Source organism: Camelina sativa, chromosome 17, assembly GCF_000633955.1.
Source record: "Camelina sativa cultivar DH55 chromosome 17, Cs, whole genome shotgun sequence".
Classification (NCBI taxonomy): domain Eukaryota; kingdom Viridiplantae; phylum Streptophyta; class Magnoliopsida; order Brassicales; family Brassicaceae; genus Camelina; species Camelina sativa.
In genome coordinates this window covers 9,801,034-9,826,721 of record NC_025701.1, presented here as the reverse complement: position 1 = coordinate 9,826,721, position 25,688 = coordinate 9,801,034, and the positions used below count along the sequence as shown (strand labels likewise).

The 25,688-nt window shown below is 35.9% G+C and overlaps 4 protein-coding genes across 6 annotated transcripts; 1 reads left to right on the top strand and 3 right to left on the bottom strand.

Annotated features, from left to right (window-relative positions):
* Window positions 2,588-4,396, bottom strand: LOC104756459. Its single transcript, XM_010479058.1, has 4 exons — window positions 4,155-4,396; window positions 3,863-4,066; window positions 3,557-3,772; window positions 2,588-3,295 (listed from the first exon to the last, which is right to left on the bottom strand). Exons 1-4 carry the CDS (start codon window positions 4,155-4,157, stop codon window positions 2,975-2,977), a joined length of 744 nt encoding a protein of 247 aa, XP_010477360.1. The 5' UTR covers window positions 4,158-4,396; the 3' UTR covers window positions 2,588-2,974.
* LOC104756458 lies at window positions 6,692-8,500 on the bottom strand. Its single transcript, XM_010479057.1, has 4 exons — window positions 8,259-8,500; window positions 7,967-8,170; window positions 7,661-7,876; window positions 6,692-7,399 (listed from the first exon to the last, which is right to left on the bottom strand). The coding sequence occupies exons 1-4, from the start codon at window positions 8,259-8,261 to the stop codon at window positions 7,079-7,081; spliced, it is 744 nt and encodes a 247-aa protein (XP_010477359.1). The 5' UTR covers window positions 8,262-8,500; the 3' UTR covers window positions 6,692-7,078.
* Window positions 14,272-16,092, top strand: LOC104756457. The gene is made up of 2 exons (XM_010479055.1): window positions 14,272-14,788; window positions 15,340-16,092. The coding sequence occupies exons 1-2, from the start codon at window positions 14,374-14,376 to the stop codon at window positions 15,888-15,890; spliced, it is 966 nt and encodes a 321-aa protein (XP_010477357.1). The 5' UTR covers window positions 14,272-14,373; the 3' UTR covers window positions 15,891-16,092.
* LOC104756456 (squamosa promoter-binding-like protein 14) lies at window positions 17,782-23,689 on the bottom strand. Of its 3 annotated transcripts, none has more exons than XM_010479054.2 (11): window positions 22,536-23,684; window positions 22,251-22,450; window positions 22,144-22,163; window positions 20,288-21,073; window positions 20,123-20,197; window positions 19,917-20,024; window positions 19,716-19,833; window positions 19,492-19,627; window positions 19,257-19,401; window positions 18,587-19,186; window positions 17,782-18,501 (listed from the first exon to the last, which is right to left on the bottom strand). In XM_010479054.2, exons 1-11 carry the CDS (start codon window positions 23,102-23,104, stop codon window positions 18,088-18,090), a joined length of 3,171 nt encoding a protein of 1,056 aa, XP_010477356.1. In that variant the 5' UTR covers window positions 23,105-23,684; the 3' UTR covers window positions 17,782-18,087. The 3 variants fall into 3 exon arrangements, with proteins under 3 accessions (XP_010477356.1, XP_010477355.1, XP_019095137.1); XM_010479053.2 differs by lacking the exons at window positions 22,144-22,163; window positions 22,251-22,450 and adding exons at window positions 21,178-21,377; window positions 21,463-21,808 and having other exon boundaries at window positions 20,288-21,090; window positions 22,882-23,684; XM_019239592.1 differs by lacking the exons at window positions 17,782-18,501; window positions 18,587-19,186; window positions 22,144-22,163 and having other exon boundaries at window positions 19,251-19,401; window positions 20,288-21,090; window positions 22,536-23,689.

Genomic DNA, 25,688 nt, shown 5'->3' with positions numbered 1-25,688 from the left:
TTCTCTACTTTGTAATTTTCACTTTGGTTTCGTTTTATACCTCTGGGAACTTCTGTTTGTTCGCCGGCTTAGTTTCCCTTTTTTGGGCTTTAGACTCCGGGAATATTCTTGTTTTTCGCCGGCTAAGTTGTAATTCACCATGTATCTTTATAATATATACAACATCAGTTGACAAAAAAAAAAATAGTAGCAAATCCTCAGCCCGCAAACGTCAATTTACATACTAGATGTTTGCAGAAGCACACCAAAGTACAAGTCATTTACTGTCGAAATTTGTTTATATATATGTGTATAACTTTACTGTCAAAGATAAAGCTATATATATTCCTGTGAGGTATATACAAATTTCGTCGTCATCTGTAGATATAATATGAGTATTTTAGAAGATGGATCCCCATGGACCATAAATGGCCTTAGCATTATATAAGTATGCATGGACCCATGCTGAAAACTATCCTTGCCTACCTTTTCCAGTAGTGTATTATATAACCAATGTATCATGTATGAATGGATTAGTGATTCAACTAAATATAATATCCGAGAGTAGATTTTTATATTTAAATGAAAGACATCAACATATAATACAAGACAATTAACAACGACCTCTAGCATAATAATGAAGAGACAAATACGTAATTATTGATTCCACGAACCACCAGTCTTATGTATGGATAATGAACGGAACTTATCCGTTCTAGTTTACTTTAATCAGTTAATGTATAAGGTTTTGCGTTGTTAATAAGTATCCAACAAAATTTGAACCATACATATGTTTCGATCGATATACAATTGAATAGGTTGGTATTTATACGTATATAGTCTGGAAAGTCTTGCTTCCATCGTAATTTTCGTAGATCGAATATAAAAGGGTTATGAGATACGAAGACAGAAGGGTACGGGGGTTCAGTTCCGACATAAAACATAATGCAAGTGATAAAACAATCACCTAATGTGTGATATATATGTGAAACCGGATATTAGTTCAAAATTTGTGTCTTCTCTTAGTCAGTAGTACCATAGTTTTATGATTTACTAACGCTGTTAACATAACTATAAGTGTTCATTAAGAATTATAGTAGTTATATTCCACATTAAGTAAAGTTACAAAAAACAAACAAAATATCACAATTTGAATAGCGACACTAAAGAAACTATAGAGAGAAAATAGTTAAAAGACATCACATATCCTTATCCCAGCATTTGTCGTGTAGCTAGCTTTCCCATTAGTATTATTATTGATTACTTAACGTCTTGGGAGACTGAAGAAGATAACTCCACACACACAAGGCCTCACGTGGTCCCTCCTCACGGTCTCCATTCACACGTGTCAAACATTTAGTGGGCTTATGCGACACGTGTCGCATTCGGAGTGACGAGGATGCGCAACTAGCTCGAAGCCCGACCGAAAAAGTCAGTATTGCCCCCATTCGGTCGCTGCCTAAGCTAATCCCGTGGGGGCCGTCCACGATTACGTGGCAGAGCCACCGTCCTTGGCCGCAATACTCTCTTTGTATATAGTACATGTTTTGTTTTCGTTTTTGGTAAGGATAGTTTTGAAATAGCAAAGGCTTTATCCAAATGAATCAAGATTAGAAATAATAAAAGTTTCTTGTTCTTATATGTTCAAAGATTTGAACAGAAATCCAAATGCAATGCATACATATGTTGTGGTGGCCTTGTACAATCCAAGAGAGACTCCGATATCTTTTTTAGAGATACCATTTTTATTGTTTTTTTGGGTAACAACTAAATTTTTAAAAGCACACATTTTAACTTGTTATGATCATGATATTTTTGTGCAACTACGGCTTTTTTTTAAAAAGATAGCTATACAAAATCTATATATTAAAAATATGTATGGGTGATCGCCTCATAAAATAAACTTTTGATGTTAAAATTTTGATGGGACGATTAGCTCCAAATTAGTTCGATCATTTTTAGAAAAGAGTTGTGATGTTTTTTTTGATTGTGTGAATAAAAATCCTAGTTAAAAAGACCAAATGTAAATTTGTGGGATACATAACTAAAAAGCTACGGAAAACGATTTTTGTGTGTCAGTGAATTTACGAAACTGCATTATCAAAACATTATCGGTAATTCATAAATTTGTATAATCAAATAAAAGTCTGCCAATTATTCGATTCCGTGGATTAGTGTAGAGCTTAAAACATGATGTTGAATAAATTAAGAGAGATCATAAAAAAGTAATGAACACCCGTCTCTTAACGGTGAGAAGAAGAATCGCAGCCTTTCGGATTCCACACGGCTCTTTATTTTTTCCTCTTCTCTATCCCACTTGCTTACTTTTTTTATATTGCATAATAATATTCTTTAGCGTATACTATTATAATATTCTTCTTGATTACGTCAAACTACAACAAATCAATCAATTGTATTGAAAAAAATGTTTCAGTGACACTCTTGCGACTTTATATATATACAAAAAACTATATGACGCCATGACTTCAGTTACACATTATCGTATACTAAATTAGAGCTTAATTCGAGTCAGGATAAGTAGACAATGTGGTATAATACTATAATGTTACAAATTAGTGAAGAGATTACTACAGTTAGACAACGCATCAGTTTTATAATATTTCACTTGATATTATTATTTTTGTATGAACAAAAATTAATGTACACAATTACATGACAATACAACACAAAAGCCATACCTTTTAAACAGTCTAACACCTTGTACAAACACTTTCACTATAAACCCTAATTCTTCTATATTTATAAAAAATGTATTTATGTATGTGTCTAATTATATTGCCTTTATCTTTTAGATAGAAAAAACTATAAGAAAAAAGAAAGACACTGGCCCATTTACAACATTATGACTACATCCTCCTAAATTTCACCCCAAGTTGTGTTATACATTGTATCGGTATTTATACCATATTCTATTTATATTTATAATTAATTATTATTATGGGGTTTTGAAACTTAGTAATAATTATCTTTTTGTCTAGAACGGAGCACGGTGAGGGACACCCTTTCGTCTGCTTGAGTTCCGGTGATTATAGATCGGAGGTGTTCCCGGAGAGAAACTAAAACCACCTTCATCACCAGAGCTTGAAGACCTTTGATCACCACCACCTGGACCGTAGTCATCAAATCTAACGGTTGAGATCGACAGACCACTCATCAGACGGTTGAAAGCATTGGTCTTGCGCATCTTAGTTGGTGTTGTAGCTTCATCTGATTCTGAACCACCTTGGTACTCTCTACCATGCTTCCCTTTCAAAGAGAAGGTTAGAGTTGTATCTCCCCTCTTCATCCCTCCAAGCTGAACAGCCAAAAACAAACAAAAGTACAACTAAGTCATTACACAAATCACATTCCAAAACAGAGCATGTCCAAATGAAATGAATCATGAACATTGAACAAAGCTAAAAACAAAAGAAATAAAAATTTGATACAGATTTCGTTAAGAAGTGAAATGCGTTAATGGGTTTAGGAAAAAAAGTTAAATTTGTATTTAGACAAGAAATGGTGGAAACAGGGGGAAAAAAAAAAACAGAGTGGTTAGTGTTTTTTTTTGTTATACCTTGCAGCCGAGAGAGCAGAAACGGAAAGAATCAAGAAGGCTTCTGCAACAGATTTCACAAGTGTTTGTAACACCTTTGCCGATTCTAGGCTGAGGTCTTTCATTGAGGAACACAATCTTTGCGCTGTTGATGATATATGTCTGAACGCAAGAGATGTCTATAAACTTCTGTATCTCATTCACTCTCACCACGTTATGGTACGAAGATCTTCGTATCTGCAAAAATTTAATAATACATTGAAATAAATGAGATTTTTTAGAAGGAGAAAAAAAAAAAAAAAAAAGGAAAGAGATATTGGAACTGACCTGAACAACACGATGGTCTTTATGTTTGACTGAACAGTAAGAGCAAAAGGCATTTCCAGCACAATCAAGACAGAACAAGTTACATTCGTTTTTGTTTGAATCGATGTGGATCGAACAGGGGACGAAGTAGCTCCCTCTTAGCATTGGCATTAGCCACGGTGGAATCGTACAGTCTTCTTCCTCTTCTGTTCTTATCATCGGTCCCTGAGAATACACAGAAGCAATAAAAATCAGAAACTGATTATATAAGAAGGGAAGAGCAAAAACAAGAATGGTTAAAGAAGAGACTAACCATGACTTTCTTGTGATTGGCCTTGAAGGCCCCGAAGTTGAGTTTATGATTGTGGTTTTCGATAGCCAGATTTGCGAGCTTTTTAGTGTGTATAGAAAAAGAGACCTAGGAGGAGAAGAAGGTAGAAGAAGAAGAAGGAAGAGGAAGAGGTATTGTGAAAGCGGCGGCTGAAGAGAGAAAATAAGAAGGGTTTTTATTTTTATTTTGTTTTTTTTTTCTTAAGGCGGTCTCACGATAAGTTTATGCGGTTTATATTTCATAGGAAATTCATTTTTTTTTTAAATATGAAAATGTTTATTTTTGTTTATTATTAAAGGTATCTTTTTTGTTTGTTCCTTAATTATATTTTTCTGACTCCTTTATTTGGGAAAAAATCAATTTGTTGTTTTTCTTTATTATTTGAGGAAATCATTATCTCTGCTTTTTATTTTATTTTTTTCCAATGTATCATGTATGAATGGATTAGTGATTCAACTAAATATAATATCCGAGAGTAGATTTTTATATTTAAATGAAAGACATCAACATATAATACAAGACAATTAACAACGACCTCTAGCATAATAATGAAGAGACAAATACGTAATTATTGATTCCACGAACCACCAGTCTTATGTATGGATAATGAACGGAACTTATCCGTTCTAGTTTACTTTAATCAGTTAATGTATAAGGTTTTGCGTTGTTAATAAGTATCCAACAAAATTTGAACCATACATATGTTTCGATCGATATACAATTGAATAGGTTGGTATTTATACGTATATAGTCTGGAAAGTCTTGCTTCCATCGTAATTTTCGTAGATCGAATATAAAAGGGTTATGAGATACGAAGACAGAAGGGTACGGGGGTTCAGTTCCGACATAAAACATAATGCAAGTGATAAAACAATCACCTAATGTGTGATATATATGTGAAACCGGATATTAGTTCAAAATTTGTGTCTTCTCTTAGTCAGTAGTACCATAGTTTTATGATTTACTAACGCTGTTAACATAACTATAAGTGTTCATTAAGAATTATAGTAGTTATATTCCACATTAAGTAAAGTTACAAAAAACAAACAAAATATCACAATTTGAATAGCGACACTAAAGAAACTATAGAGAGAAAATAGTTAAAAGACATCACATATCCTTATCCCAGCATTTGTCGTGTAGCTAGCTTTCCCATTAGTATTATTATTGATTACTTAACGTCTTGGGAGACTGAAGAAGATAACTCCACACACACAAGGCCTCACGTGGTCCCTCCTCACGGTCTCCATTCACACGTGTCAAACATTTAGTGGGCTTATGCGACACGTGTCGCATTCGGAGTGACGAGGATGCGCAACTAGCTCGAAGCCCGACCGAAAAAGTCAGTATTGCCCCCATTCGGTCGCTGCCTAAGCTAATCCCGTGGGGGCCGTCCACGATTACGTGGCAGAGCCACCGTCCTTGGCCGCAATACTCTCTTTGTATATAGTACATGTTTTGTTTTCGTTTTTGGTAAGGATAGTTTTGAAATAGCAAAGGCTTTATCCAAATGAATCAAGATTAGAAATAATAAAAGTTTCTTGTTCTTATATGTTCAAAGATTTGAACAGAAATCCAAATGCAATGCATACATATGTTGTGGTGGCCTTGTACAATCCAAGAGAGACTCCGATATCTTTTTTAGAGATACCATTTTTATTGTTTTTTTGGGTAACAACTAAATTTTTAAAAGCACACATTTTAACTTGTTATGATCATGATATTTTTGTGCAACTACGGCTTTTTTTTAAAAAGATAGCTATACAAAATCTATATATTAAAAATATGTATGGGTGATCGCCTCATAAAATAAACTTTTGATGTTAAAATTTTGATGGGACGATTAGCTCCAAATTAGTTCGATCATTTTTAGAAAAGAGTTGTGATGTTTTTTTTGATTGTGTGAATAAAAATCCTAGTTAAAAAGACCAAATGTAAATTTGTGGGATACATAACTAAAAAGCTACGGAAAACGATTTTTGTGTGTCAGTGAATTTACGAAACTGCATTATCAAAACATTATCGGTAATTCATAAATTTGTATAATCAAATAAAAGTCTGCCAATTATTCGATTCCGTGGATTAGTGTAGAGCTTAAAACATGATGTTGAATAAATTAAGAGAGATCATAAAAAAGTAATGAACACCCGTCTCTTAACGGTGAGAAGAAGAATCGCAGCCTTTCGGATTCCACACGGCTCTTTATTTTTTCCTCTTCTCTATCCCACTTGCTTACTTTTTTTATATTGCATAATAATATTCTTTAGCGTATACTATTATAATATTCTTCTTGATTACGTCAAACTACAACAAATCAATCAATTGTATTGAAAAAAATGTTTCAGTGACACTCTTGCGACTTTATATATATACAAAAAACTATATGACGCCATGACTTCAGTTACACATTATCGTATACTAAATTAGAGCTTAATTCGAGTCAGGATAAGTAGACAATGTGGTATAATACTATAATGTTACAAATTAGTGAAGAGATTACTACAGTTAGACAACGCATCAGTTTTATAATATTTCACTTGATATTATTATTTTTGTATGAACAAAAATTAATGTACACAATTACATGACAATACAACACAAAAGCCATACCTTTTAAACAGTCTAACACCTTGTACAAACACTTTCACTATAAACCCTAATTCTTCTATATTTATAAAAAATGTATTTATGTATGTGTCTAATTATATTGCCTTTATCTTTTAGATAGAAAAAACTATAAGAAAAAAGAAAGACACTGGCCCATTTACAACATTATGACTACATCCTCCTAAATTTCACCCCAAGTTGTGTTATACATTGTATCGGTATTTATACCATATTCTATTTATATTTATAATTAATTATTATTATGGGGTTTTGAAACTTAGTAATAATTATCTTTTTGTCTAGAACGGAGCACGGTGAGGGACACCCTTTCGTCTGCTTGAGTTCCGGTGATTATAGATCGGAGGTGTTCCCGGAGAGAAACTAAAACCACCTTCATCACCAGAGCTTGAAGACCTTTGATCACCACCACCTGGACCGTAGTCATCAAATCTAACGGTTGAGATCGACAGACCACTCATCAGACGGTTGAAAGCATTGGTCTTGCGCATCTTAGTTGGTGTTGTAGCTTCATCTGATTCTGAACCACCTTGGTACTCTCTACCATGCTTCCCTTTCAAAGAGAAGGTTAGAGTTGTATCTCCCCTCTTCATCCCTCCAAGCTGAACAGCCAAAAACAAACAAAAGTACAACTAAGTCATTACACAAATCACATTCCAAAACAGAGCATGTCCAAATGAAATGAATCATGAACATTGAACAAAGCTAAAAACAAAAGAAATAAAAATTTGATACAGATTTCGTTAAGAAGTGAAATGCGTTAATGGGTTTAGGAAAAAAAGTTAAATTTGTATTTAGACAAGAAATGGTGGAAACAGGGGGAAAAAAAAAAACAGAGTGGTTAGTGTTTTTTTTTGTTATACCTTGCAGCCGAGAGAGCAGAAACGGAAAGAATCAAGAAGGCTTCTGCAACAGATTTCACAAGTGTTTGTAACACCTTTGCCGATTCTAGGCTGAGGTCTTTCATTGAGGAACGCAATCTTTGCGCTGTTGATGATATATGTCTGAACGCAAGAGATGTCTATCAACTTCTGTATCTCTTTCACTCTCACCACGTTATGGTACGAAGATCTTCGTATCTGCAAAAATTTAATAATACATTGAAATAAATGAGATTTTTTAGAAGGAGAAAAAAAAAAAAAAAAAAGGAAAGAGATATTGGAACTGACCTGAACAACACGATGGTCTTTATGTTTGACTGAACAGTAAGAGCAAAAGGCATTTCCAGCACAATCAAGACAGAACAAGTTACATTCGTTTTTGTTTGAATCGATGTGGATCGAACAGGGGACGAAGTAGCTCCCTCTTAGCATTGGCATTAGCCACGGTGGAATCGTACAGTCTTCTTCCTCTTCTGTTCTTATCATCGGTCCCTGAGAATACACAGAAGCAATAAAAATCAGAAACTGATTATATAAGAAGGGAAGAGCAAAAACAAGAATGGTTAAAGAAGAGACTAACCATGACTTTCTTGTGATTGGCCTTGAAGGCCCCGAAGTTGAGTTTATGATTGTGGTTTTCGATAGCCAGATTTGCGAGCTTTTTAGTGTGTATAGAAAAAGAGACCTAGGAGGAGAAGAAGGTAGAAGAAGAAGAAGGAAGAGGAAGAGGTATTGTGAAAGCGGCGGCTGAAGAGAGAAAATAAGAAGGGTTTTTATTTTTATTTTGTTTTTTTTTTCTTAAGGCGGTCTCACGATAAGTTTATGCGGTTTATATTTCATAGGAAATTCATTTTTTTTTTAAATATGAAAATGTTTATTTTTGTTTATTATTAAAGGTATCTTTTTTGTTTGTTCCTTAATTATATTTTTCTGACTCCTTTATTTGGGAAAAAATCAATTTGTTGTTTTTCTTTATTATTTGAGGAAATCATTATCTCTGCTTTTTATTTTATTTTTTTCCAAGTCCTCCAAAGACGCACGTATCTGTGAATATGCGTGTCTGTTCAGTGTGCCATCTAGAAGACCAAAAAGGAAATTTATAAAAAAGGTTAGAACAAAAGGTAAAACAAGCTATATTATTGTTCATATACACGGTCATAAATAATTACATTTTCTTGATATTATTTTACAAAGACAAAATAATATATGTAGCTTACTAATTTTTTCAGCTTATGATATTTTTGTTATATAATGGATAGATAGATATAGCGGACAAATACATATGTGGATGTCAAATCTAGTTAAGCCTTTGAGAGTGATGCACCAAAGAATAAAGGTACAACCACACTTAATTTTTGAAGAAGTCAAATAAGAAATGGAAATTAAGTATGGTCAGAATTAGATAGACAAATTGTATTATCCTAATTCTTTTTAGACAATTTAGATCGAAAATATAAAAAAAGAGATAAACTGAAGAAAAAAAAGTGGAGAGGTGGCAATCGATGAAAAGCTTTAGACAGATCGACGGGTATGAGAAGAGACAGAAGAGAGTAGCTTAGTTAAATGTGAACCGTTGGATGAGAAGAGAGCCTTCTCGTATAATCCTTTTTCTTTGGGACGTGTCGGACGCTTTTGCCCTGCCTTCTCGTTCACACTCGTGGCCAATCCTGAGCCGTCGACTTAATAATAGAGTCTATAGAGTCATAGGTCAGCATTGAGCTGCCACGTTACTTAACGTGATCCAAGAAATAATAAATGAAGTTCGTTTATAGTTGAAACAAAATTTTGAAAAGTAGAGTCTCTAGATGGATAACAATGGAACAATTACAGTAAAAGCTAGGTGTGTGTGTGTCTATCGTTTTTAACCTGTTAGATTATCTGGTAAAAGTCACATCGTGTTANAAAAAAAAAAAAAAAAAAAAAAGAAGTCAAACCAAGTAGTCTGAGGATATATCTTTGTACTTAGACGTCATTATGAGCAATGATGCATTTCGATATGTTATCGGGTAATGAAATGTGAAAGGTACAATAAATCAAAAGTTAATTATATGTGTACTTAACAGATCACAATTTATGTTAGAAATTCGAAATATTAGATTACAAATGTATGTATTAATACATTTTTTTTTTAATGAGGTGAGATTTAGTATTGATGCCGAATGAAATTAAGTATCTTAATTAAGGAGATAAACATTGTAAAAAAAGAAGTGTGATCCACGTCATAAAATAGATATGAACAATATGTGACCACTAATAGTTAAAAATGTAATTGGAAAATCCGACCGAAGAAAGTGATGAGAATAGAGCGGCGATGAGGAAAGTGGACGAAACATCTTTTTGTGTTCTTATCTCTTCAAATTGGCAAAAAAGAAACAAAAAGCAAAGAGGCTCGAAACAGTAGCAGTGTAGCACGAACGTGACTCACGTGACATTTGTTCACCGTTTGACCACGTGTGTCGTTAGTAAAACGAGGGTAGTCTTATCATGCAGTTAGCAGTTAGTAGTTTAGTACATGCCAATATCATGCAAGCTTTAAGATATAAAACATGCATGAACTCAGGAAAATGAAAATCTCTATTCGCATCCAAACAACCTTATTAGAATTGGTCCTATGAAAAATGGACCGGGTCGATAATGTTGACCATAACATCAAATCGGAATGGTAGCTAAACTAGTTAAACCCATATCCGGACGAGTCAGACAAACTTCAGTTGTGAGGTCGAAACTATAATTTCCCTACTAATAAGCGTTTTTGTTTTGTTTTGTTTCCTTGTTCTAATTTTGGGAATGCGGACAAATGGAAACGAAGCTTACCGAATTATACATTGGGTACTATTAGGCGTGATGGGTCCTCTACTGTCTACTTTATATCATTACCCAAATCGTATATATTTTGTTTAACGAAGGTTAGTGTACAATTTGGATGACCAACAAAAAGTGCAATTTGCAGCACGATAAAAAGGGATTTGAACCCTTTATTTTTGAAGATTTGTTTAATATTTTGGGTGCTTCACTCTCTTTTGCAACTTGCTTCTGGTGGCGAAGAAGAGCCAATTGGAAAACATGTTTGGCCCTTAATTAATCACACGCTTCTAAAAAGTATATCCTCGAACTAAGAAAATTACAATATTTCATTACTTTGTGGTTTGATTTAGATTAGAGCTGAACGTCATGATGATACTAGATTAGGTATGAATATAAAATTCCGCAACGCCTTTTTAACCATGATACACATTAATTAATATACTATTCAATAAGATCTTATCAACTTATAACAGATTATTATATTCTTTGAGCAAAAAGATTACAAAATATTAAATATTTTCTTACTCCGATCGATTTATCTCTCGTGAATTAATTTCTTTCGACAATACATAAATTGTATGGAGATAGGAAGCTGCATATAAAAAACTAGTAAAAGTTGGGTATACATATCAGGAAAACATATAGTCTTCTGACACTTCTGAAAGGAAATGTTTCTGCATTTAAAGAATTTCATCAAAAATGGTTTGTTCGAAAATAACTACATTTTGTTAAAACCTACAAGTTCGAGGGTACATTAAACCCTACCCTAGTAGGATAGTATATATAAAGTATAACGAACTTTAAATTTGTAACTAACAAAAAAAACAAAACAAAAATGTGAATGAACCACAAACATCCGCATAATAAACCATGCATAACCATTAGAGTAGTGATATGGTCGACTAACCCTCCGAAACGGCGAGGAGTTATACGAAAGTTACTTCGAAATTGTCATTCGAAAATTCAAAAAGGACTCTTCGTGTAAGGGGAAAGACAATGAGATGAATGAATGATATAATCTCAGAGAAATTAATAAACTATGAATACGCATGAAGAATTGAAGATACGAAGACAGCATTTATCGGAGTTAGGTCCTCGATTTGGGGAAGTAGCTTTTCAAAGGAACCATGTATACGGACAAGGATAAACCTATAAAAAGTATACGCCACGTAGCATTATTTAGCCGACAAGAGTCACTATCCTACGTGTCTCTTTTAACAGTATCAGCCACCAGGTTCGTTCAGCGATCTCTATTTACAATAACGAACGTCAACTAATTCATATTTACGAAACCTTCGTCCAAAATCTGTTAGCCTCATCTGTATGGGCTAATCTAATTCAAGATTAGCTAAGCTACACATCTCTGTCTATGTCTAACTTAGGTCCTGTATTACATTACTTCATATTATGGGCTTTACAAGCCCAATTAATTATAATTTATAAAGTAGTAAGCCTGCCTCAACTTACATTATCAAAGGGCATTATTGTGAGTTAGACTGATAACTTGAATAAATGAAGCTATAACAGGATTATAAAGGTTTTATATGTTACAATAATCACTATAAATACCCGTCAGAAAAATATCATTAACAGCCAACATCTCAAAGGTAACTTGCAGTTGCAGAAACAAATTAGAGAGTATAATCTGTTTATTATAATTAGGAGTGACGACATTTTAGCCGAACAAAAACACAAAATAATCCGAAGCAAACAAAACCAAACCATTATTTTTGGTAAGAATTCAATTATACTTTTACCTTTAACCTTACTTATCGAATCGAACTGCACTATGAAAATAACTGAATTACGGTCCGTAATTCTAAATAACTAGAAAAATGTGTGTGTGAATTGCAACGATAAAAACTTCCATTTTTTTTTCTTTTCAAACTCACATATGTCATCATCATCTATACATAGTATGTCCTCTTTTTGATAGGTTTAACACTTCTCTTAAAAATAACCTATTAGAAATTTAGAATTCAGTTATAGTTTTATAAAAACAAGAATAACCTAACAAAGAATAAACAAAAACAAAAAAGAGGTCCATTCCTAAACATAATCTAGACAATATATATGCTCAAGAATTCATTATCCGAAACAATGTATGAGAATAAAGAGAAAACTACTGTTATTAGTATGGCTAATATTCTTGTATTCGCTTAACTATGTGCATCTTATTTTTTGTCTAATGGAGAAAGTAATCATCGAGAAAGAATGATTAATCCAATAATGACTAATCCATAGATGAAATGACAGTGTGGAATAACTTGTAGAATTGAGCAAAGTGAAACAATTGGCCAAATCAAACTTATAGTCAAGTTTTGATGTGTTTTAATTGAGTGAGAATCTTTCTCATAGTGTCAGTCCTCTGTTGTTCTTTTATGCTCTTCTCCTTCCCTTACAGCGCATACCCAGCAGAAAAAGGTGATTGTTTCTTATAATATTTTCTTCCTTTTTAAAATGGTTAGAAATTTTTCATAAATTTCAAAAGTATAATAAAGGAATGGTGAATCTCTCAAAATTTCAATCGACATGTACTGAGAAGCTGCTCGAGAGTCGTGGGGAAGAATATAAATTATTTTCATGATAGGACCCATGATTTGGTTACCTTTGAGTGTGGTCATAAACTTTGTTTATAGTTTCATTTTTGAGTTTTTCCGTTTTTATATGATAGATTTTTTCATGATTCGTATAGAAATGAAAGCCTAAGTTCGAGTATTCATAGGATGATATTTTTTGAAAAAACTTTGTTCTAACTCTAACATTGGATAAACATATACGTACAACTTTTTGAGCTGTTTTACGAAATTTTTATTTATGCATGTATATATTATATGTAAACGATTTTCGTTGGGGTTTGCTTGGAAGTTTGGAAACTATCACTAGAAATGTTTTGTATGATCTTGCGAGGAATAAGAATTAAATCGGGGCCCAATTCATTTCTGTGATATATTCCAATGTCGGATTTGGTAGGGAACTAAGCATTGTTTGTTGGTTGTATTTTAAATTTAAGTTCCAAAATTTGGCTGGTAAAATCCTTTTTTTTTTTCAACTTGAATGGCAAAACTCATCATAAACGGTTATGTGTCACGACCAAAAAATGGTTGTGTTAACAAGTGCCTCAAAACATTTTTTACCAAGATTTTTAATACTAAAATAACTCTATATATCTCACCGTGACATTATAGACATAATATATATGTACTCAATCTATAAAGATGGACAAAAGAGTCAGGCCATATACAATTTTTACGGTGGTTGCCGACAAGTAATTTAGATAAAGAAGATAAACTAGTGCAGTTTTATTTTACATGAAAAATCAACAAAATTGTATGGCAAATTTAGCTAGCTAGTTTTTATATTTGGGTGAACTTTCGTGAAATCCACAAGTTCTATCTAAATATCAAGCGAATTGTACTCTTTTGGCTATATACCAAGCTATACAATTAATGAAATTATAGCCGCAAGCCCTAACTGGCTAACTCACATCGAATATGCATAGATGATCCTATCTTGCATTTATACATATGGGCACATCTAAATTACCCCTGCTGACGGCAGTTAAAACATCTAAATAACCCAACTTCTGATTCAGTATTAACTTTTAACGTAAATACACATGCAATTACGTGACAAATAAGTCCACAAAGCATCTTCTTTCTTTCTAGAAACCCTAAAGCAACTACATTTCTCATCTATCACAAAACCTGTCTATGTAATTAAAACAGTTTCCAATATCTTTTTCTCACCATAAATAATCTGTCACTTCCACCTCCACATTTCACCACTCTAAATTTCACCTCCGTACCACACAACAAAAAAAACACATAGAACCCTAATTAATCATAACTTCTACCACCAACTCAAAGTTTTCATTTTTAAGAAGAAGAATGATGAGAAGCAAATCCATAGTCATCAATTCAAATTCCAGGAACGATACATCCAGCATCACGGCGGTGGCAGCTATGAGACGTTCGGCCTCGAACACTATGGCCTCAGCCGCAGTGGTGCGCACAAATGATCTTAACAGAAAACCGCGACCACGGTCAGTAGAGTTCCCAGCATCACCTCAACTGATACAAGGTGAAGAGATGGTCCACTTCGGGCATCCCCAACACGTGCTGGTCAAAGTTGAGTTGCCAGATATTTACACGTGTGCAGGGTGCAAAGAGGAAGGAGCAGGGGTTAGGTACGTGTGTCAAGAGTGCGATTATCAGCTCCATGAGTTTTGTGCTTTGGCTCCTCCACTACTCAAGTCACACCCTTTTCATTACCAGCATCAACTTCTCTTCTTTGCCAAACCGGGTACGTTTTGTCTTATCAAATAAATTATTGTTTTCGGTATAAATTATGGTAATGGCTCAATCAATTTTATTTCTTCAGACAATTTCTGTTTCGTGTTGATCCTAATGTTATATCCTCTGTTTGTTTTTCAGACCAAGAGTAGACTCACGAAGCTATATAAGAAACCCTGAATATATATTGTCGATTATATATTGATTGCTTTACCTGGATTGGAATAATAATGCTTAATTATGCTTTGCTTTAAACAAAATAATTATTTGGTTTAGTGGGCATCAACATTAAAAAAATAAATGCTGGTTACCTTGAACAACAGAGAATAATAAGCTTACTAAATACATACCAGTGAAATGATTTATTGTTTTTGTCATTAATATCTAAATGAAAGAATGACTAAACAAAATTAAATCTGGACAAAGTAAAATGATTTGATCGCTTAGTATTAGTATATCGCATATTAGATGTCACGTTCGTACGTTTACAAAGAGACGTCCAACGTTTCCCTAGTCTATATCTAAACGACTAAACTTATTTTTTTTGTTATGATGAAACAGCGAAAGGAGGGATAGTAAAATCCAAATGCGACGTGTGTGGAAGATCACCAAGAGGTTACACCTTTAGATGCAAAGCTTGCAGTTTCCAGATGCATCCTGGCTGCGCCATGTTATCCCCTTCCCTCTCTTCCTCCTCACTCCACCACCACCCTCTCCGCCTCGTCCCATCCTCCTCAGCTTCCAACACCACCGGCGGTGACTCCGGAGGATTCCTTTGCGGAGAGTGCAAGAGAGGTAAGCGTACGGGGAGGGTTTACCATTGCACCGTCTGCGATTACCAGTTGCACGCCGTTTGTGCTAAAGACGCAGCCGTGAACGGCCTACGCGCCAACGGACATAAAGGGAGGGATAAGTCTCCGGCGGTTTTGGGGACGGCCGCGAGGCTGGCGTCGCAGGTTGTGTTTGATTTTCTCGGTGGTATAATGGAAGGTCTTGGTGAAGGTGTTGGTGAAGCTATCTTGGACGGTGTGACTAGAGGTGGTGGTGGCGGCGGCGGCGGTGGTGGGGGTGGCCGAAATGGCGGTGTTACTAGGACAATTCCACGTGTCTGAGGAGATTGCTTGATTAACTACTTATGAGTGTTTATACTTTATATGTGGAGATTGTTATGCCATGATGATGCCTTTGATGATAAAGTACATATATGTGTTTATTAAGTTTGGGGTGGGGGATATATTATTTTGATTAAATTTATGTGTACAATAAAAGAATATAATTATGTGTATTTGCTTATGTGGTTTGTATATACATATAATTAAGTGCTATTTTTCTTAAAGTTGTTTGTGTGTTAAATTAGTTAACATATAGAGAATCTCTTATGTTTCACGTGTAACTAAACCGAACGCATATGGCCTTTTGGTATGTTTTGAAAATATGAAAAGATATGTGTATAATTATTTGGATCTTACTGTGTTACATACTGGCTCAGGACATGTCGAGAAACAAAAAGGAAAACCATAAAAGCTATACTACCTATTTAGCATCTTCGATCGGAAAGAGAGGCAGATCAAAGTTAACTCCCATTCAAATCTTGCATTATGAGAAACGAGACCCACCACTCACATTTTCTTTCACGTTTGATATATTTATTACATCAAAAATTTTAAACTTTCATTGATTTGGATGCGCTATATCTATATATACATAGTAGTTATATATACCATCAAACCTACAATGGAGTTAAAAAAATATCAAAAATTAAAGCAAGATTTGCTTGACTTATAGCCACCGGAATAAACTTTTTAAATGTAACGTTACAAATGAGTTCACTCTCCTTCCTACTTTCGAGAATTTCCTTTTGAAAAGTGGCATTATAATGTGATATCCTCTGTATAACATTATCAAGATTCTTTAGGTCTGTCGTTTATTAAGTAACGAAATCACACTAATCTCAAGAATCTTTTACCAGTGACAAAGAAATAAATTCCTTGGACTAAAAGATATCGTGACTTCTTTATTTTATTTTTGATAGTGTATATATATGTTGCCGACGCCGTCCTACTATATATCTTCTTTGGCCTCTTCTCCTTCTCTGCCATCACTTGAACTCATGAGGTGGAAGAGCTAAGCCCTCAAACCAAATTATCAGGCAAAAGAAACCAACCAAATGATCAGGCCAAAGATATCGTGACTTGTGAGTTGTGATGTTTGAGAATCTCGACAAGTCACGTGGGAATCGTTAAACATGTTATGGCCTTTTGGGCTCTATGCGACAAGATTCATCCATCTTCACATTGTCATTGCTTCTTCCTCTATTGGTTTCCACAAACATTGTTCCTTATGATATAGGTGTAAAATGGTAATGCATTTAATAAGACTTTTGTCAAGAAGAAAAAAAAACAAAGTTATATATTGAAGTTACAACATGAAGAACTACTTGTACAGAAGTACAAATTTACAAGAACAAAAAAAACAAAACAAAAACAGTAAAACAACTGCTTCTTATATGAAGCAGCATGTTATTATCTTAGTTAAAATAATATAGTAATAATCATACAAAGTAGGAAACAAATACACAGAAATACACAACAAATTAGCCAAACCAAAATATATATAATTAACGAAAGAAAACAAAAAACTCCCTTTAAGTAATGCTGTAGTCACAGTAACGTCTCTGAGCTTTTCCTTGTTTCCGCACCAAAGTCTCTTCCCCTTTTCTTCTTATTTTTTTTTTTGCTTTTGTGAAACCAAAAGAATAAATTATAATTTATATATAAGTTGTCTAGATTGAGCCATAATCCAAACCTCCCCAACTGAAGTGAGATCCTTGTCTGACGATTGGGAAAGCGTGCATGAAAACGCAAACGCAAACACAGACTGTTGCAACTGCGAGCATTGAGTGAATGATGGGAGTTGGGAACAAACGGTGTGAACCTGAAACCCTCCTCTGATACTTGAGAGCCACGGTTGCACACGAGGCNAAAAAAAAAAAAAAAAAAAAAGTAAAGTAAAACAACTGCTTCTTATATGAAGCAGCACGTTATTATCTTAGTTAAAATAATATAATGATAATCATACAAAGTAGGAAACAAATACACAGAAATACACAACAAATTAGCCAAACCAAAATATATATAATTAACGAAAGAAAACAAAAAAAATCCCTTTAAGTAATGCTGTAGTCACAGTAAAGTCTCTGAGCTTTTCCTTGAATCCGCACAAAGTCTCTTCCTCTTTTCTTATTTTTTTTTTTTTGCTTTTGTGAAACCAAAAGAATAAATTATAATTTATATATAAGTTGTCTAGACTCTAGATTGAGCCATAATCCAAACCTCCCCAACTGAAGTGAGATCCTTGTCTGACGATTGGGAAAGCGTGCATGAAAACGCAGACGCAAACACAGACTGTTGCAACTGCGAGCATTGAGTGAATGATGGGAGTTGGGAACAAACGGTGTGAACCTGAAACCCTCCTCTGATACTTGAGAGCCACGGTTGCACACGAGGCACAAGATGATTTGTTCATCTCTGAACTTAACCTCTTGCTCAGACCCTTTTGGTCAACTATCTCGTTCTCGATGTTTAGTGAGACTTGCTTGTTTCTTTTGTCTGCAAGTTTACGAGCCACCAAGGAGTTATAGCTATGGTTGTTCCTAATTGCAGCGTAGCTGTATGGAGTTTGCCCTGCTGCGTCGCGTAGAGAGTTCCAGCTCGATAATCCGATCTGAAACAGCAAAAAGGGTTTCCTCAGTTTTACAGTAGCAAAAAAATTGGGTTTCAGAGAGTGAACGAGAAAGAGAGAGCCATACCTCCTGTGGATCATTGGTCAGTAGATCAACCATATCATCTGAACCAGATGTACAAGCAGCTAGATGTAAAGGTGTCATACCACCAGGTCCAGTTATATTGGGTAAGAAAACGAAGTTGTTAGAGGAATCGAGTGCCGAGGGATTAACTGAGTAATGAATAAGTAGTTCAACCATTTTTGTGCTTTTCCTCTTAACAGCACGATTCAACAACTGAATCTCAGCGAGCATATCCAAGGCTTCAGTGTTCAGCTCATCATTCACCAAATTTCTCTCTACTAACATGTCTAGGAGTGTTCTGATGAGAGCACAGTAATCTCTTTCAACTGAGCAAACGAGCAAAAACTTGAAGCGGGCAAGGGAAAAGTCGGACTGTTCCCGAAGTTCAGAGGTCTGGTTCTTCTGGAAAAGCCAACCAAGCTCATTCAAGAAGCACAAAACTTCTTCTCTTGATGTGGGACGACGATCTGTGCTCTGTGCTTGTTCTTCTGACGTATCTTGACTTTTGGGGTGAAACTCTTCTTCAAGGCGATTTAACTCTTTGCAGATGGATGCATTGGCAATTATCAATGGAAAACTGTCACCCCTGAATCCATTCTCCACCTGCACACAAATTAAGCGTTAAATATCTCTGACAAAGGAAACTATCAAGTTCAGTTATATGAAGTTATACCTCAATGAAACAGCGTCCAAGAAAACCGGGCTGTGCATTTTGCACTTTGAAACTATTTACATTCAACTCATCAAATACGGCTTGTCTACACGCTGCCCCGGTAACTTCCATTGACATGTAGCTACCCATATGCGTGCAACGAATACTGGCAGCACAATGATAATAAAGTTTAGAAAGAAATAAGTAGAGATGAGAAACACTATGAAACTTTGATTTCTTTTTTTTTTAAGTTTACCTGATCCCATTGTTAGTCAAGCTTCTACCTCTTACTACCAAACTTGTTTCTGCACCAGCTACCACGGCTACAGGTGACACTGAGATGAGCTCTGGTGAATTCCAAGTTCTCCAAGATTTGCTACATCGAACTCTCCCTGTAACCAATGATATGTTATGATCATTAAGAGATAGAAATTGCAACATTAAAGCTTACATAGAAGTAACAAGCTCGTGAGCACCCACCATTTTTGTGTGATGCGAGCTGTCTGCCCGTGTTAACTATAAATCTCACGTTTCTCCAAAAGTCAGACTGAGGATTTTGTAGCAAAACACCAAGCCGTTGCAGCAAGTTTCGCTCGAGCTGAAAAAAAAACACCAACTGCTCCTAAGCTATACGTAGCATTGGATAATCCAATAACCAGATTGACAAATATTTCCACTCACCTGTTCCCAGGCTGCAGGTGACATCGCTATATAGACAGATAGAACAACACAGCCAGGCCTGATATAACTCTCCATTTCTGATGGAATGTTCGAAAGCCAATTATAGATCTGTAAAAAAAGGAAAATAATAACTATGAGGACTGAAACAGAAGCAACCAATAACTTTATATTTCTTTTTTTTTTAGATCATGACCAGAAATTATCACCTCTGATCGTAATGTCCCAGGGAGCTGACTTGGATCTTTATCAAGTAGTTTGAAGACTATCTTTCCGGTGCGGTCCTGTTTGAATGTCATCAATATTAAAACCATTAGCGGCTTGTTTTATCTACGTACAAACAGATGCTAAAGAGGAGTTGAAAAGCTGCAAACCTGAGCATCAGAGTTTAAGCTGGGAGAAGAGTAGTCAGAACCAGAAGAAGCATATCCAGACTGTTGCCCGAAACCTTTAAAATTCGGGTTTGCAGTTCCTCTATTTGATGCTCCAAAGAGCTCAAGTGGCAAGCAACCAGTCCTGCTTGGACTTGAGTTATTGTGATTCTTAGACCTCATGGTTTCAGGGGACGTCTGCAATGGGAATAACTCCTGCATGACCGGTGAGGAAGATGGAGATCTATCCTCAACAGGATTACTGCTGGCAGAAGAGTAATACTTTCTAGAAGATGCCACTGTCGGTCGACTCTCATCCTCGGGAGATGAGGTAAATAATTGTAGAGACAAGCTAGACCTAGTGTCTTGAGCACGTGAATCTGAATCCTGAGAAGGAGATTGGTTACTGCTACTGCTCCTCTCTCCCCCACCAGAAGAAAACCCAAAAGTTCTCTTTTCAACATTGGTAGTAACACCGTGATCATAAGACGATAACTTAGTCTTGTCGCTGTCTTTGTTACCAAACCCACCTTGAGACAATATCGCTAGCGCATCAGGTGAAGATGAGCCTAACGTTGACGAAAGAACAGCAAGTAAGTCCATTGTAGAAGGAGAAGCCCCATTCATATCATTTGTGGGGTTAGCCATTGGCTGATCCAGATTTTTCCTGGCTAAACTTCCAATATTGTTCAACTTAGAGACAAGATCCATAGGCAACGGCAAAGCATTAATCTTGTTAAGTATCTGAAGAAGCTGCTCTCTATCAGGCACAGCTGGAGAAGTCACTGGCTTCACATCATTCTTACCTGCAGCTCGCAGACAACAAAACTATTAACAAAACAAGAACATCCGAGCAGAAATCCACTTCTGCATAATTGTAAACTAGTTAGTACCTTGAGCAGAAGCTAAGGCGGTTAACAAAGCCATAAGATCCATATTGACATTAGAGGTATTGTTATCACGGTTCCCTGAAACCACAACCCCAGAAGCAATCTCATCCGGCTGAGTTGTCTTCCTCCTCCGTCGATTATGGCCAGCCAACCTACGCCTACAACTTCTCTTCCCCTCATCAAACTCAGAAAGCAGATGAAACCTGCAAAAATCATTCATTGTCAGCTTCAACAAAAATAAACCAGAGAATTGGAAACACAACAAATCAAACTTTGTTCCTTATATACCTGCTGCACTGTTGACAAAACCTCTGCATCTGCTTCCCAACGAGAGCTTTAGTAGCTTTGCTATGAACTTCACACACTTTATGCCTTCTATGATAGTCCTTAGCATGAGACAAATCTTCAGTACAATTATCAACCTGACACATGGGATAATTCCCTCCTCCTGGAGATCCAGACCGAACCTTCTTGCTCGGTCTAACGTTCTGCGTCATCGTCGTCGTGGTCGTAGTCTCTTCCAAAGCGGTCAAACCACTTCCCAGATTCAAATCAAGTCCTCTTTCTTCTCCTCCTCCTCCTCCACTCTTATTCCTCGAAGTCAAATCAAACTGTTGTGTTGTAGAAACGTTACCAAGACGAAGAGTCTGAGCGTCAACCNTGATCATAAGACGATAACTTAGTCTTGTCGCTGTCTTTGTTACCAAACCCACCTTGAGACAATATCGCTAGCGCATCAGGTGAAGATGAGCCTAACGTTGACGAAAGAACAGCAAGTAAGTCCATTGTAGAAGGAGAAGCCCCATTCATATCATTTGTGGGGTTAGCCATTGGCTGATCCAGATTTTTCCTGGCTAAACTTCCAATATTGTTCAACTTAGAGACAAGATCCATAGGCAACGGCAAAGCATTAATCTTGTTAAGTATCTGAAGAAGCTGCTCTCTATCAGGCACAGCTGGAGAAGTCACTGGCTTCACATCATTCTTACCTGCAGCTCGCAGACAACAAAACTATTAACAAAACAAGAACATCCGAGCAGAAATCCACTTCTGCATAATTGTAAACTAGTTAGTACCTTGAGCAGAAGCTAAGGCGGTTAACAAAGCCATAAGATCCATATTGACATTAGAGGTATTGTTATCACGGTTCCCTGAAACCACAACCCCAGAAGCAATCTCATCCGGCTGAGTTGTCTTCCTCCTCCGTCGATTATGGCCAGCCAACCTACGCCTACAACTTCTCTTCCCCTCATCAAACTCAGAAAGCAGATGAAACCTGCAAAAATCATTCATTGTCAGCTTCAACAAAAATAAACCAGAGAATTGGAAACACAACAAATCAAACTTTGTTCCTTATATACCTGCTGCACTGTTGACAAAACCTCTGCATCTGCTTCCCAACGAGAGCTTTAGTAGCTTTGCTATGAACTTCACACACTTTATGCCTTCTATGATAGTCCTTAGCATGAGACAAATCTTCAGTACAATTATCAACCTGACACATGGGATAATTCCCTCCTCCTGGAGATCCAGACCGAACCTTCTTGCTCGGTCTAACGTTCTGCGTCATCGTCGTCGTGGTCGTAGTCTCTTCCAAAGCGGTCAAACCACTTCCCAGATTCAAATCAAGTCCTCTTTCTTCTCCTCCTCCTCCTCCACTCTTATTCCTCGAAGTCAAATCAAACTGTTGTGTTGTAGAAACGTTACCAAGACGAAGAGTCTGAGCGTCAACCGGTTTAGCCTCAAATCTCCGGCTATCCCAATCCCACATCTTAGAGTTCCACTCATCTCTACGCTGAGGCTGTTGCTGTTGCTGAGACGGAACAAGCCGATTCGACATAGGGTAATAAAGATCGCGTTTTCTCCCCATGGGAGATAGCGATGGATGAATAAACATCGGTGTAGCTACTTGAGCACCTACCTCATCCATATCGAAATCGATCTGACCCTTTTTTTGGAAAAATCTCTCCTTTTGATCAAGTTGATGAAGAAAGATTCAGTTTTTGTAGAAGAAGAAGAAGAAGAACATCTTCAGTGAAATCTACGGGAAGAAGGAACCAACGTAACAACTCATCATCATATCTCTCTTAACGCCCTTTAGCTTAATAAAACCAATAAACTCAAAATCAGAATCTTTTGGAGCTTCAAGCAGCATAAACTCTTCCTTGATTCAACGAAAGCTCGAGACGAATCAAGCAAAACATCACTCGAATTCGAATGTTAAGAACTTGTTCAGATTCGAACAAATTTTCAAAAACAAAAACGAATCTTCAAAACTTCCCGATCCAATACAGGAAACAATAGAAAAGATTTGATTTTTTTTTTTTTTTCCTTTTCAACTCGAGCTTCCTTCAAATCCCTCAGAACAAAAGTCTCAAACTTGTCCTTCTTCTTCTTCTTCCTCTGTTTAAGCTTTTTTATTTTTTTTTTGTTGAAGGCTTGTGCTGCTGTCTTCAAGTCCTTACCTTCTACGATAACTTTTTTTTTTTTCTTTTTCTTATTTGTTTTCTACGGTGGTGGCACATTGTGTAAATTCGAAGAGTGATTGAGGGTATTTGTATGGTATTATTCGAGCCGCCCATATGGGAGAGAGGAGGGAGAGAGATATGGAGGTTGAAGGATCCAAGACCTTTCCATTTGCTTTTTTTTATCCATTCAGTTAAAATATTTTTCAACTGTCTTTTTTTCTTTCTTTCTTTAAATTCTTACCCTTAATAAACGGATAGTTTCACACCTTTTGGACTTAAAAATACTTCTTTCTACTCTCTAGTCAAACATACTTGTTTTAAATTTTTTTAAAAAAATTAATGTGGCATGAGATTATTGCACTACAAGAAAACATAGATTTGCCAACTACAAAAAAGTCACTAAACAGTTACAAACTACTTAGTTACGATTGATTGGCGACTGAAATACGTAGTCACTAAACAGTACGTCGCTATAATAATCAGTCGCCAAACAATCGATACGGAGCTACTAATTGGCGACTGATAATTGTGGTCGTTCTTCCCTCGCCAAACAGCCACTAAAATTGCAACTGAATTTGCAACGCTTTAGCGACTGATCTGTTTACTCATTTGCGACTGTTTTGGTTACTGTTTTGTGTACGTTTCGGTGACTGTTTTATGACTGTTTAATTATCATGTTTTTAAAAAAATTCTGGTAAAAACGAATTATTTGATTTTGTAATACCAAAACTGATTATGGAAACTATAACTAAAACATAACAAAAATGAAATTAAACAAACACATAAGTTTAATTTTATATCCAACATCGTAGTTGTAGAAAACATCCAAACATAACAAGAGTACAAGTCACAAAATATTACAAAAGTTTTCGTAATCATAAAGGAAGGAGGGATAGTGAAGGAACCTAACTTTGAACATCAAAAAGTTTTGGGTCATTGGTTTGAGACTTGAGGAAGGCGACATAGTTTGGGTTAGTCTTGAGGAAGCTCACCAAGCGTGAGATCTCTGTTTGTTGCTCAGATGCAACCCGTAAAGCCTCAGCTGCAACCCGTGAAGCCTCTGCGTCATGCTCTGCTTGTAGAGCTGCTTGTTCCTCTATTTTGTGATTTGTTTCTTCAAGCTGTTGTTGCAAGCTTGTGAAAGCAGAAGAGCTTCCAGGGAACTTCCGCTTCCCGTTGATGTAACTCCCTAGGCTTCCAACCCCAAAGTATGTTCCTCTATTGTTTATGAAAGTAGACTGCATAACAAAACAGAGAAAAATTTAACATCATTACTTACGAGTGAAAAACTTAAGTAATGATGCATATTAGAAAGAAACAACATTACCTGAAGAAAGAGCTCACCATCCTCCTCGTGAGATAGCTCCGATCGACGTGATGTACCATCAGCTTGGTCATCATTGTCCAGAACAGCCAACTTAGCTTCCCTTTTTGCTTATATGCCTCATGAACTGCTTGCGCCTTCTTATCCACAAAAGTCCCATCTTTTTTGGTATGAGTCCTGATGAAAACTTCAGGAATAGTTGGCGGTCTTCCCAATTCCACTTCCTGAAAAGTTAGACAATGAAAAGGTTAGATAATGAACCATCTGATGTAACTTATTAAACAATGAAAAGGATAACTCACCATCTCTTGTTCGATTTGTAAGTAAGACCTCAGCCCTGATACATGCTTATGAGGGCCAAGACCATTACGGTCAGACATTCGAGCTGCTGAAGTGGTTGCACTCTTTGCCATGGCTTCTTTTGTGTTCCAATAGTCACACATTTCTTTCCAAAGAGTTTTCTCAATCCAACTCGGTTTTGCTTTATCTCGCTGAGCTGTTGCCTTGGAAACCATGTCTTTCATACGGTTTTGACAAATGGTATAGAACTTTTGTTGAACCACACCGGTTAGTGAGGGATCCCAGGTGTGTGTTTTCTACAAAAGAAGACTAGTGTTAGTGATAAAAAAACCAAAAAAAAAACTATAAATACAGAATTTAAATTGAAAGGAGTAGAAGTTTACCTTGAATTCCAAGAAGTAGTTTTCTCTTCTTGCAGTAGG